We start from the raw sequence: 12565 nt of genomic DNA, 5'->3' as shown, positions 1-12565 counted from the left end.
CTTTACCTCATCTGTGAAACATATCCAGGGTACAACCCCCTCTGCCCATCCATAGAAGATAAACGGCAACTGCAGGTGTGGCCTAGTTGCTTTAAGCCACCCAAAGTAGGGATTTTCTGTCACTGTCATATAACTTTGCCTGTCTCAACAGGTACTCTGGGGAAACAAAGCCATTTTTTTTTATTTTATTTCACTGAACTAGAGACTGAAACCCAGGGCCTCATGCGTGTTAGCCAAGTTCTCTACCATTGAGCTACCTCCCAGTTCCCAAAGCCTGGCTTTAGAAGCAGTCGTCTTACTTTGGGTCAGCACTGAAAAGATACAGTCTTTTTTCCCCCCCACCTCTTACCACTTGATTGTCCCTTTTCTTGTCAATATGGGGAAGGTAGCACAGGCAAAGGGACAACAAGGTTTGGTTAGGTCAGGGACAGAAAGAAAGCGGAGACTTCCTTCGAAGTTGGTGAATTGACACAGGAATAAGAATTAGAGCCTTTCCTCCGACTGCTAATGTGGTGTGGGCAACAGGGTCATAGCCTGTTGCCATTGGTCATGATTGTACATATGAGAGGATTCTACCTTAACTTCCTAGTCTAAGAGACAAATACCTTGCCATGTCTGTCTTCCACCCACTGTGTGCTACTTGCCCTGGGCATCAGAGTGTGGTGGAGGGAGAAGAAGACAGCTTGATCCTTTTTTTAAAAAATTTTATTTGTGAGTCAACTGTCTCTCTCTTCAGACACACTGGAAGAGGCCATTGGATCCCATTACAGAGGGCTGTGAACTCTCATGTGGTTGCTGGGATTTGAACTCAGGACCTGTGGGAAAGCAGTCAGTGCTCTTAACCGCTGAGCCATCTCTCCAGCCTGACAACTTGACCCTTTAGGATAGAGTTCTGTCTGTAGGTCACAGTGGCCGGAGGTGGGGTTGGATCTAGAGCTCACAGCACAGAGGAGGGAAGAGAATTCCAGTGAGAAATTAGAGGACACTTCCTGGCAGAGGTGGCAAGTCACCAGCACAGCTTCTTCCCACTCCTTATGTCTGGCCGACTCAGATGTTGAGGATACAGGCACAGATACCTGGCAAGGCCCACCATCTTTCTCTAGAACATGGTCCAACTCAAGCTTCTGAATCCCAAAAAGAAGCACATGTCTCACGTCTTCCTTGGGTGTGTGACTTCCCAAACTGGCTTATTACAAACACCGGGTGGTTTTCTGCCCTGGGCGAAAGGACGGAGGAAGGAAATGCATGGACATCCCTCCTCACTGTGCTTTGGTTAAAGAAGACACTAGCACCCTGGTAATGAGCGGCCCTGCAGGCACTCTGGGGGATGGATATGCCCCTGCAAGGAGCCCATTCTCCCACCCCACAAGGAGATGATACAGAGCCTACTCACGTCCTAGGGGGGACTCCCCGGGGAGTGGCTTGTATTGGAGCTCATATATCTTGGCCACCTCCAGCAAGCAACTCGTTCATAAAGGAGAAGCAGAATAATACTGGCTACATCAATATCCCAATGTAATTGACTGTCTTTTGAATCACAGGAAGGCTGCCGACTTTCCCTGCTGAGGGGGAAACTTCAGGAGAAGGAAAAGGAGGTCTCAGAGGCGGTTCTGGATACATGTATCAGAAAGCAAGTTGTGAGTCTGTCGGATTTGAGGGGAGGATAGGCCCCATTAAGTTCAACAAGAATTTATCAGTGCCTCTGTGAAGAGACGCATTCAAAGGTACAATGTCTTATGAATCGAGTTTCTGTAAATTCACTTAATGGTAAAGCGGAAAGGTCAGGCTTTACAATAACCCTGCTTTCCTGGCATAAAAAACGATCTCCTTATATTGACCTGCGCCCACCTTATTGATCCATGGCCACCCAACTACGTGGAGCTGAACATTTTAAAACATTTTACACAATGCAGGAAGGCAGCGCCATCTTTCTCTCTACCTGCCAAGGGTAAGCTGGCTTGGTTTCTCCACCCCCATCCCCCCACTCCCAGCACTTTGTTAGACTTTTAGGGGCGTCTTTTCACATCCGCCCGATTGATTCTCACGCACTTTGGATAAATTACTGAAAGCTGTACCCATTGGTGCAAACAGTTTTAAAAGCTACAAACCCTCTTTGCCTCCAGGGGTGCGGGTGAGGGCACGTGTCAGAATGGCATAGCAGCTGTCTCCAGCCCGTGGGATGCTGTGCAGTTTCCCTAACCTTGACTTTAAGTCCGCTCTCTTTAACCTCTTTGCAAAAGCAGCCCTCAAGCTGAGCTGTCCTTTGAAAGAAAAAAGAAACTGCCCAGTTTTGATCAGTGTGAGAAGGGCACCCGCTCTTAGCGGAGCGTGGGGGCAACTTCCCCTGCTAAATCGCCCAGGGATTTTAAACGATCGCGTGCCACCAGGGCCCCGTTTGCCTCGGCCACCTAACCTGCTTCTCGCCACACCGGAGAATGGGTGGCAGCACTACAGCATCTTATTCGTGGTTTTCCCCCTCCCGGTTGTGTCATGGAAACGTTCACGCAAGCTCGAGACAGCGGCCCAGCTCCGCCCAGGGACTGAGGGCTTTTGGGACCCTGCGGGAGCGTGCCGCGCACTCCGGACTCCCCGGGAAACAGCTGGACGCCACCACGTCTCGGGTAGGGGCGGGGAGGCGACGCTCCGCCCCGGCGCGGCCCCGCCCTCCCCGCTCGCCGGCGCCCTCCCCTCGCCGGGGGCTGCGAGTTGCGTTTGGTAAAACCCAGCCCTGGAATATATAGATCACTGGAGCGCAATGAAGTAGCTTTTGGCGAGGGAGGGAGGGAGGGGGGCCTGGACAGTCACTGAGGCCAGGGCACCGCGGCGGCGGCACCTTCCTTCTCGCATCCCGGTCGCCCGGCCCGCGAGGAGGCAGCGGCGGCCGCAGGCGCCAGCAGAGGAGGCGGCGGAGCATCGAGCAGAGGCGAGGCGGACCGGCAGGAGCGCGCGGCCGGGGCCACGCATCCCCACACTTGCACACCAACTCCCGCGCCTTGCACCCCCGAGACCGGAATCGGGGGCTCGGAGAGCCTCGGTGAAGCTAGCGGGAGCCAGCTCCGGAGCCCGGCCAGCTCCGTTCTGAACCTCCCGGGCGCTGGTCCCCCCGCGGCGGGGTCCCCGCTTCTGCGCTCCGGACGCGCCTCCCGGACAGCCGGGTCCCCGCGGCCAGGACAAAGCCATGAAGCCGGCGCTGCTGGAAGTGATGAGGATGAACAGAATTTGCCGGATGGTGCTGGCCACTTGCTTGGGATCCTTTATCTTGGTCATCTTCTATTTCCAAAGTATGTTGCACCCAGGTAGGGGGCGCGTTAGCGTGGTTTTGTTGGATATTTTCTTCTCTCTCGCTCTGCTTTCTGCTTCTTCCAACCTCACCTCTTCCCTCCGGCCTCTTCGGGGCTCTTTACTGCCGGGATCCGCGGGTTACGGAGTTGGGATGGGAAGAGAGAAGGTGCGCTTCCTCTTCCTCCCAGCTAGAGGTTGAGACCGCAAGGAGAGACAGCGGCGTGTGTTGCCTCCTTTTTTTCCTCCGTTTCTTTTCTTTTTTTCTTTGTGTCTTGTCTACTGGCTAGGTGGCAGAGAGAGGTAGGGATTGTTGGAAGCTCTCCGGGTCGAGGGTTGATGGGAAGACTACAAAACTCGGTGCGGGTTGCTGCTGAGGGCTGAGATGAAACAGGCACTGGCAGCCGGCTGGCTGCTCTGCAGCAGGCAGCGCTACCTCTTCCTGGTTGGGGACCCCTGGGCTAGTGGTGCACGCCCGGGCGAGGTAGTGAGTCCTTGCAGCAGCTCGGGAAGCCCCAAGCTGAGCTACCACGTGTTTCAAGCTCAGCAGCAGAGCAGGTGTGGGGACAGGGTGGGTAGGTCCCCCGCTCTTCTCTCCACCGGGTGAGATACTTGGCTCAAACACCCCAGGGTCGAGCTCCGCGGTGACCTTGCAGCTGTTGCTCTGGGGCCTGGTCTGCCATCTCCCGGCCCCAGACTCCCCCAGCTAGGGACTCCAGAGCTTTTGGGCCACACTTTGACCACCAAAGTTCTCGGAGATACTTTGCGCAGTTTCTGGACTCATTCCTCCCTGGATTCTGAGCATTTGGAGACTTCTGCAGCACAGGAACGGATCCCTCCTCATGTTCTCTCAGGCTTAGGCTAAATATCAAGTCTCCTATAGGGATAGGGAGGGTCCAGGCACCCCTCTTCCGGGGGAGTCCAGAAGGAAAGTTTGGGGCTAGATGAGCGAGGGGCACTCTAGAGTGCCCTGGCCCTGCTGTTCTGCACGGCTTAGAAGCCCAACAGGTAGGACTTTCTGAGAAGGTTCTGTAGGTTGCAACCCATCTTTAGTCTCAGGAATCCCTTTCCCCGTTTCGTCTGGATTAGCAGACCTGTGCTGGGCCACGTTGGCATCGAAGTCCAATTTTTGACGCCTCAGAGAGGCCACAATAATCATTTACTTTCCTCATTGCAGGGAGGAGGGGGGTGGAAAGACATTTCTTTCCAGAGAAATAAGGTTCGTTTTTGCCTCCCGCCTTCTTTAAGCGTATAGCTAACACTTTGAGTAGACTCAGTCACGAATTTATCAAGCCTGCTTCTTGGTGGATGACAGAGCCATAAAGCTATTCCTTGCATCTAACAGGCAGGGATTCCTTGACAGCACAGGGACAGACTGGCCCCTCTTCTTTTTGGGGCTCACAGCAGTTTGTTAAGGAGGCCTGGCTGCCAAGAATAAGGTCTTATACTACCGCATGGAACCCCGGGACACCCTAGCTAGTCCTGGTAAAAGATGGCTTTTGTTTGCAGCTCATATTTTTAGTTTAATGTCAGCAAACTCCTTACTCAAACCTGTGGTTGTGAAACTTCTGAGAGAATTTAAAAATGGACTTTGTTGGCATTCTGGGTTGCAAGAGGGTGGGACCAGACAGACGGGCATCTCAGTTGTGCCAAGCTCCTGGGGCCACCCAGGACCAAGCCAGAGGGCTAGAGGACAGGCTGGTATGCAGAGAGAACGAAGCTAGCGCTGTTTAAACAAAGGGCCCAATGATTTGGTCTAGACTTCCGAGCTGTGTTCAGGCCTATTCAAGTTTTGCTGGGCTGGTGCATGCCCGGTGATTCGCAGCAGAAATGCTTAGACCAGGAATGCACGGCAGAAATGTACCTGACCCTCTCTGCACCTGTGAATTGTCCATCAGGATCCCCTGGGTGAATGGATCCTGCCGTGAGTCGGAAAAAAAGCTTCACTGGAGACAGAGGGGAAGAAACTCACAACCTGTAACCAGTGCCTCATGTTTCCAGCTCTCATCAGAATTTATTAATGCATTAATTGACTTGGAAGTGGCTGTAGGGTTTTTTCAGTGTAGCCTTCTGGAACCACAGCCTTGTCCAAGCTTGTGGGTCACTGAATACTTGTCTTTGATTCTGCCTTGGCCCTTCCCTTTCTGGTCTCCTTTCTTTTCACTAAATGACATTTGTTTATAATTCATATCACGAGGAGCCTGCTTTTCCTGAGACCTCTTTCGGTGCCGGGCAAATGCTACTTTCAAAACGTCGAGTCGGAGACAGACCTGCAGTCGTTTGATTGAAAGTTCTTCCTTGGAATTATACACAGTGCCGCAGGACCCCGTCAGTGCTGTTAGATGGGGCATAAAATACAATCTGGAAACATTACTTTTTACCTCTTGTTTCTCATTTTGTTAATATCTACTGTTGATAGTTGAGACCAAATCTTTTTTTTTTCCTGCTTTGAATTTTTAAAATAGATTCTAAGAGAAGACGAAGACTTGTTTTAAATTACCAGGGTCTGTGGGAGAACAGTGTGTGTGTGTGTGTGTGTGTGTGTGTCCTTAACCTCGAGTCGTTCCTCCAACCCCTTAAGAATTTTTATTTTTATGTGTGGGGATGGGGTGGAACCACATGCGTGTGCACGTTCTGTGTGTGCAGATACCCGCAGAGGCCAGAAGAAGGTATGAGTCCCCCGAGAGCTGGAGTTACAGCTTGTTATGGGTCTCTTAATGTGGGTGCTGGGAGCCGAGCCTTGGTCCTCAGCACAACAGCAAACTCGTATCGGACAGCTGTCTTTCTAGCCCTGCTGCTTTGGGTTTTAAAGTGATGGAGGCTCTGAAGTCTCCTGGTACAGTCAGTCTTTTTGCCTGGGAAATCTCTCAGGATCAGCCTGGCCAAGAGGCAGAAGGGACCCCAACAGAGCCCAGACTGTGTCCCCCTAGATCTGAAGCCCTCTATCAGGAGCTCTCTGGATTCCTGTCTGTGACATAGAAAAGCAGTTCTGTGAAGGAGATGTGGGCTCTTAAGTTTCCTTGCTGGCTGGAGGGTATGTGGAAGGGGGAGAAAAAAAAAAGCCAACAATAACAAAACAAACAAACAAACAAACAAATAAACAAACAAACCCAGAACTCTGCCCAGCTCTCAGGCAGGCAAATGCCCCCTGCCATTCTAGTCGGAGCCCACTGTCTTTTGTATTTTTCTGGTTCATAAACTTGGGTAATTGTGAACTTGAGTAATTGGCCATCAGATAATTGGCCATCGGTTACACCACGGAGGGTTTAGTAGTAGTGGGCCCCAGTCAGTTTGGCAGTTTTCTTTTGAAACCCTCAAACCTCCTGAGTTAAAAGTCTTTGTGAAGAGCTTTCGGCTCCTCTCTAGTCAGGGGTGTTTCACACAGAAGGCTTTCCATAAAATGGATGAAGTAGCTAGCTTGTCCCTAGCTCCAGGAAGGTATAGTGCCTTCAGGGCTTGTCAAGAGCACCTAGCTTCTACCTACCTACAGCTCTGCTGGAGGGAATTGCCCGGGCATTTTCAGACTCCTAGTTCTCTGGTGTCTGGACCCAGTTTAAACCTATTAAGATCAGGGCTGACTGCACTGCTCCAGAGACACACAGCTCCTGAAGATTCTTCTGTGTCCTGGATGCTGGGGAAGGGCGGGGTGGTCTCAATTAGCCCCCGACTTACAGAAATCCATGCTCATGATGGACACCTTCATAGGTGTGAACTACTGAGTTGGAGATCAGAGTCACATGCCTGCTTTTTTACTGGAGTGAATGCCTCCTTGAGGATGCCCCGGGGAGGTCCATCTTCTCCCCTTAAAATGTCCCCCATACCTGCCCAAGACCGCTGGGCTATCCTTTGATGGACCTTTGAGGCCTCGGGCAGTCATTTGTGAGGGGGGCTTTTTCACAACTCCCTTCTATTTCTCACTAGGATTGTGGTTTTTGTTTAAAAGCTACTGTTCCTGGAGAAGCCTGCCAAGGAGAAAGCCTCTGTCTCGTTTGCCTCTTCTTCTGCAGTGTGTTTACTTCCTCTGTCACCTGGGAATTCTTCGACTGGGTTAAATGTATAGAAAGAGTACAGCCTTTATTTAAAGTCACCATTGGGTCAGGTTAAGCATAGAACGCATCTGCAAGACTGATTTTAAGGATTATGGAAGAGAAGTAATTCTCCACTATTCGCCACTCAGAGGCACTCGGATTTTTTTCTCTCCATAGTATAGAATGTATACACAGGCTGAACATCCCTTGCCAGAGATTATGAAACCCAAGGGGTGCTAACATTTGCAAGTTTTTGAGAGCCACCATGGCAACGCAAGTGGAAAATTCCACACCTGGCTTCACATGATAGGGCATAAGTCAAAACATAGGTGATTGAAGATGTTTGGGTGTCACCTCAGGCTGTGTGTCTAAGGGGTCTGCGGCACACAGATGAATGGCATAATTAGTCTTGGATCCAGTCCCCATGATACCTGATACCTTCTTTTACATATGTAGATCTCCCAGAATTTAAAAACTGTCCAAAATCCAACAGGCTTCTGGTGCCAGTCCTTTCAGATAAGGGGAATGTATCACACACACACACACACACACACACACACACACACACACACACACATATCACAGACACAGATACACACACATACACAGATACACACATACACACAGAGAGACATACACATATACACACACACAGACACACACACAGACACAGACACACATACATACACACATACACACACACACACCACACACACAAGACACATACACACAGACACACACATACACACAGACATACACACAGACACAGACACAGACACACAGACATACACACAGACACAGACACAGACACACACACACACACACACACACTAGTTTAGATCCCATCATGTATTTTATATCTCGGTCAGTAAATCTGTTTTATACAGATATACCATTCTGATGAGTCAATATCGAAGTAAGAGACACAAGTTTAGCGGCAGCCTTTTAAGTTTATAGACCGTCACGTGATGTGTGTCTGCCCTTACCTACCCCATGCAAAGCACCGGCTCAGTGTCATTTTTCTTCACGTTGTTACACACGGCTAATTTTACATCAGGGAATCTCTTTGCTTGTACACGGAGTAGGTCTGGAATCATTCCAGCACACAGGGCCGATCTTGTCTTATCTATTCAAACTTCCTTTGAAAAGGTGCCAGATTGGTCTCAACACTGGAGCCGTTAGGACTCTGAGAACAATGTTTAATAATTGAAGGGTGAGACCTCCTGAGCCTGGGCTCTTCCTTCCCCTCCAGAGCTGAAGTGTCTGCCTTCATAGGAGCAGCCCCGAGATGAGGCGGTTTCCTTCCCTGGTGAGCTCGGTGCATTCCAGACAGGGTCTTCACTTCCTTGTCCCCTGAAATGCCAGGGTGACCGAGAGTCACAGAAAGGCTGGCTAGGGACTTTTGGAGGGTAGAGGTGTGACGAAGAAGGAAATCCACTCTGCACCAGGGGCAAGTGCTGTCTGTATTTGTCTGGCTGAAAATCGCTGTGCTTATGATGGGCTGTATCCATCCAGTGATTTAAAAACAGGAAATCAAAGGCTCCCAGCACAGGTACCCACCCTTTCCCTTCTTAAACTCAGACAGACCTCTTTTTACTCTGGAGGTCATGGGACACATGTCTTGGCTGGCAAGCGTCTTCTGAGGGAAGATTCAGAGAAATAAAACAGAAGTCCCTCTGCTGCCGAACTTACTTTATTTTTATTTATTTATATCTCCTAAATCATGGGACCCCACCTGATCTGTCAATGAAAATCTCCTGGAATCTATAATTTGTACTTTTGCGGGGGAGTCAGATGTGATCGGGTGACATTTACAAGCACAATTGGAGTGTGCTCTCTCTGCCAGGTGCTGTTCTGTGTTCAGGACTCCACCACACACATGTGGGACCACATGGAACCGGGCAGGGCAGACACCAAGGCGGTGGAGGTGCAAATACCGTATGCAGTATGTCAGGGGGAAAGAAGAAAAACAGTGTGGAAGACGGTACAGAAATATAGAAGGCAAAGCTAATTAGGGAATGCCGTTGGCCCAACAACAGGGAATGGTCGACTCACAGGAAGCGAAGGGGCCAGCTACGTGTCCATCACACGCAGTGTACAGTTGGACAGCAGACCAGATCGAGTCTTGTTCTATGCGGGAACATGCCAGGCGGGGAGCTCAGAGGGAGAGAGGGAGGGCAGCTGAAGACCACAGAGCATGAAGACCTCCACTGGCCTTGACTGCAGGAGGGAGGGGAAGTCTGAGCGGGAACCTGGGGGAAGGGAATGTGGCCACATGAAGCAGGGCTGGCAGTAAGGCCTCGGGATTACAGTACCGGTGCACTTCATCAGGGTGCTCGCCATGTCAAGCCCCCGCCCCGACCATATCATCTCCATATTCAGTTTTTTTAAGAACATATGAGGTACGATCTATAGAACAAAACACCCACGCAACTCGTGGGCAACTGAAATAAACAGACTGAACGAACTGGTGATTTGGGAGCGGAAGGCCTGGGTCTGAGGCTGGGTACCCCAGTGCCTCCCCTGTGAATTTCCGTGCTTTATGACACTTGGGTTTTTCTGCCCCCACATTTTAGCACAGGTGACATTTGACTGTGTCACAACAGATGACACCTGCAGCATTAGTGCTGACCTTTAATGAGCAACCCTTTTCCTTCTCAGTGGGACAGAACACAGCAATCTACCTCCACAGACCCTCCACAGACGGTACCCTCCAAGCCCCTTTATAAATCCCCGAGGGACATCTTGTAAACCACAGCGTACTTGTGACCTCAATAAGAGGACGGGCCAAGGCACTTCTGGTAGGCTCCGGCTCTGGCTGGGAGAGTGGAGGTTCTGGGTGGGCTTGACCCCTGGCCCCTTCACACCTGCACAGCTTGCTACCTGCCCAGTGCACTCTCTGTTTACCCTCTGTTTTCAGAGCCCCGGGCTCGATGCTTGTCTCTCTGTCTATGTGGTCACATGTTCAGGTGCACATATATGTGCAGGTTCATGTGTGCGCCTGCATATGGGCAGATCAGAGGTAACCCTCTGAAGTCAGCATCGTCGTTCGGGTACAACCCTTGTTTTATTTTGGGGGGTGAGGGGTGGGGTCTTTCACTGACCCGGAACCTGCTTTGAAGGCTGGGCTGGTCGGCCAGCCACTGAGTCTGTCTTCACTCTCCAAGGCTGGGCTTTCAAGGTAGCACCACACCCACTTTTGTTTCATTTTGTCTCTTCACCTGGCTTCTAAGGATTGTGCTCACCTCATGCCCGCAAGGCCTCTCCCAAGCCTCCAGGATCTTCTGAAAATTATTACTGATGTGGTTGGTTAAGAGCCAGAGTAGGAAGGGAAGGGGAATAATAACTCGGAGCTTGAACTTGAAGTTCAAATAGATATAGACCGTCTTCCTGGGAAGAGTCCGTCCATACGCTCCTGAACCGGGACACTCCTCCAGCCCTTTTGGAAATGGACTTGACTTGTTGTGCCTTGGTCTTCTGACTTGTCTGGGCAAAGATCTTGTCCCAGGCATCCTTATACCTGAGAGGGGTTTAGGAAACACTCAGGGTAGATAGGTGAGTCTCAGAGCTTTCTCTTCTACCCCATCTCCGACAGTCACATAACTCAGAACGAGAGGGACCAGCCGGGCTGGGTAATCAGGAACAAACAGATCCTAGTGTTGTCTCCTCTATAATCTTCCAAATCTCTCCGCTCTTGTTTTATTACAGCCCAAGGCAGACAGTAGTAAGTGGCCTAGATAATTTAAGGAGGAAGGTATTTACGGAAGGGAATTAGGTGCATTTAAAGTTGTTGGATAGCCAGAGGCGCAGAATATCTTGAATACCTTCCAGCCTGCACAAGTAGTAGATGTGTAATAACTTATAAACTGGTGCGTATCGGCACGGCTGTTTCACAGGGGCAGTGATCTCAGGCTGGGTCTGGAACCATTTATTGAGCACGAGACCAAACCAATGACAAATTGGGAAATAGGCTCTACAACGCCCGTTGTTTGTTGCAAACCCCTCTCGTTGCCCCAGGGATGTTTTGTCAGAAGCTAAACGGCACAGGCAGGCGAGTGACCTGGTAGATTTTTCTTGGTAGATTTTTTTCACATTTTGAGGGGGTGTCTCTCATCCGAGGGACCAAATACATTATCTGTAGCTTCAACTTCAAACAGCACCAGGAAACAAGAGCTTTAAATCTGCGGTTTCTACAACTCTGTTTACAAGTGATTTACACACAATACTGTATGATCATGTAAACATCCAGAATTGGGTCCTTTCTAGTCATGGGGACGTATAATCACTTTTTCTTTGTGTTCTAGATAATTCCATTGATTGGCCGGACCAGCTGTGATTCTGTGGGTCTTTTTTCACACTGAAATGTGGCTCGCGAAAGCCCGATGGTCCCCAGAAAGGATTGTACTCTCTTGGGAGGCTGGTTTGCGCTGAGGTCTTAAGCCTGCCTTTTATCTGTGATGGAAGGTTTGTTCAGGCTGGCCACAGCCTCTGCAAACCTGTCTGAGCTTCTCTTCTGTACATTCCATTCAGGGAAATGTGCTCAGAGCAGGGGAATTACCGAGACGACCACTGTGGTCCCCCCACTTTCCGGTTGCCTGTCTGTCCCAACGCTCAGGATATCTACCCAGCATGTCACAGATGGTTTGAAACCTCAGGTGACAGGCCAGGGGGGCGGGGCTGTTTCTAATTATTTGTGTTCCTTATACCTGGTTATGTTTTTCACTTTTGAGACAGCTTTGTAAATCACTCTGACCTTAAGCTTCTGGTCTTCTGGCCTCTTCTTCCCGAGTGCTGAGGTCGTGGGCACCCATGATCCTCCTCTTCCTCCCATGTGCTGAGATTGTGGGTACCCATGATCAGGCCAGACTGTATTTTCATTTTCTTGGTGCTTGTGTGTGCGCACACATGCATCAGTGTGTACACGAAGCGTGTGTGCTGTGGTAGCCAGAGGTTGATGTCGGGTTTCTCTAGTCTTATCTCAGCCTTATCCTGAACGTGGAGCTCTTTGATTCCGAGAGGCTGCCTGGCTGATGAAGTCCAAGGATCCTCAATGCTCCTCAGTGCTGGGGTTACAGGCATGTGCTGTTTGTGCCTGTGTTTTTAGGTGGGTGCTGGGGATTTGAACTCGGGTCCTCATGCTTGCACACAGACACTGTGCCCACTTAGCCATCTCCTTAGCCCCAGCGTCATTATTTTAATATTAAATAATAAATGGAAGGTCTAGTGGTTTCTTCCCAGACCCTTTTTTGGGTTCAGGG

At 50.4% G+C, this 12565-nt stretch overlaps 1 protein-coding gene across 2 annotated transcripts in view; it reads left to right on the top strand.

Annotated features, from left to right (window-relative positions):
* The first annotated feature begins 2675 nt into the window (after nucleotides 1-2675).
* Chst11 (carbohydrate sulfotransferase 11) overlaps nucleotides 2676-12565 on the top strand; it is a 218457-nt gene continuing 208567 nt past the window's right edge. Inside the window, exon 1 of one of the 2 annotated variants that reach the window (XM_006241200.5) lies at nucleotides 2676-3281. In XM_006241200.5, the coding sequence (XP_006241262.1) occupies nucleotides 3179-3281 (103 nt within the window). In that variant the 5' untranslated portion in view covers nucleotides 2676-3178. Of the gene's footprint in view, nucleotides 3297-12565 lie in introns of both variants that reach the window. The other variant, NM_001108079.1, reaches the window with a different exon arrangement.

Source organism: Rattus norvegicus, chromosome 7 (assembly GCF_036323735.1).
Source record: "Rattus norvegicus strain BN/NHsdMcwi chromosome 7, GRCr8, whole genome shotgun sequence".
In the NCBI taxonomy this organism is placed as follows: Eukaryota; Metazoa; Chordata; class Mammalia; order Rodentia; family Muridae; genus Rattus; species Rattus norvegicus.
The sequence above is the reverse complement of the archived record's forward strand: the minus strand, read 5'-3'. Positions and strand labels throughout refer to the sequence as shown.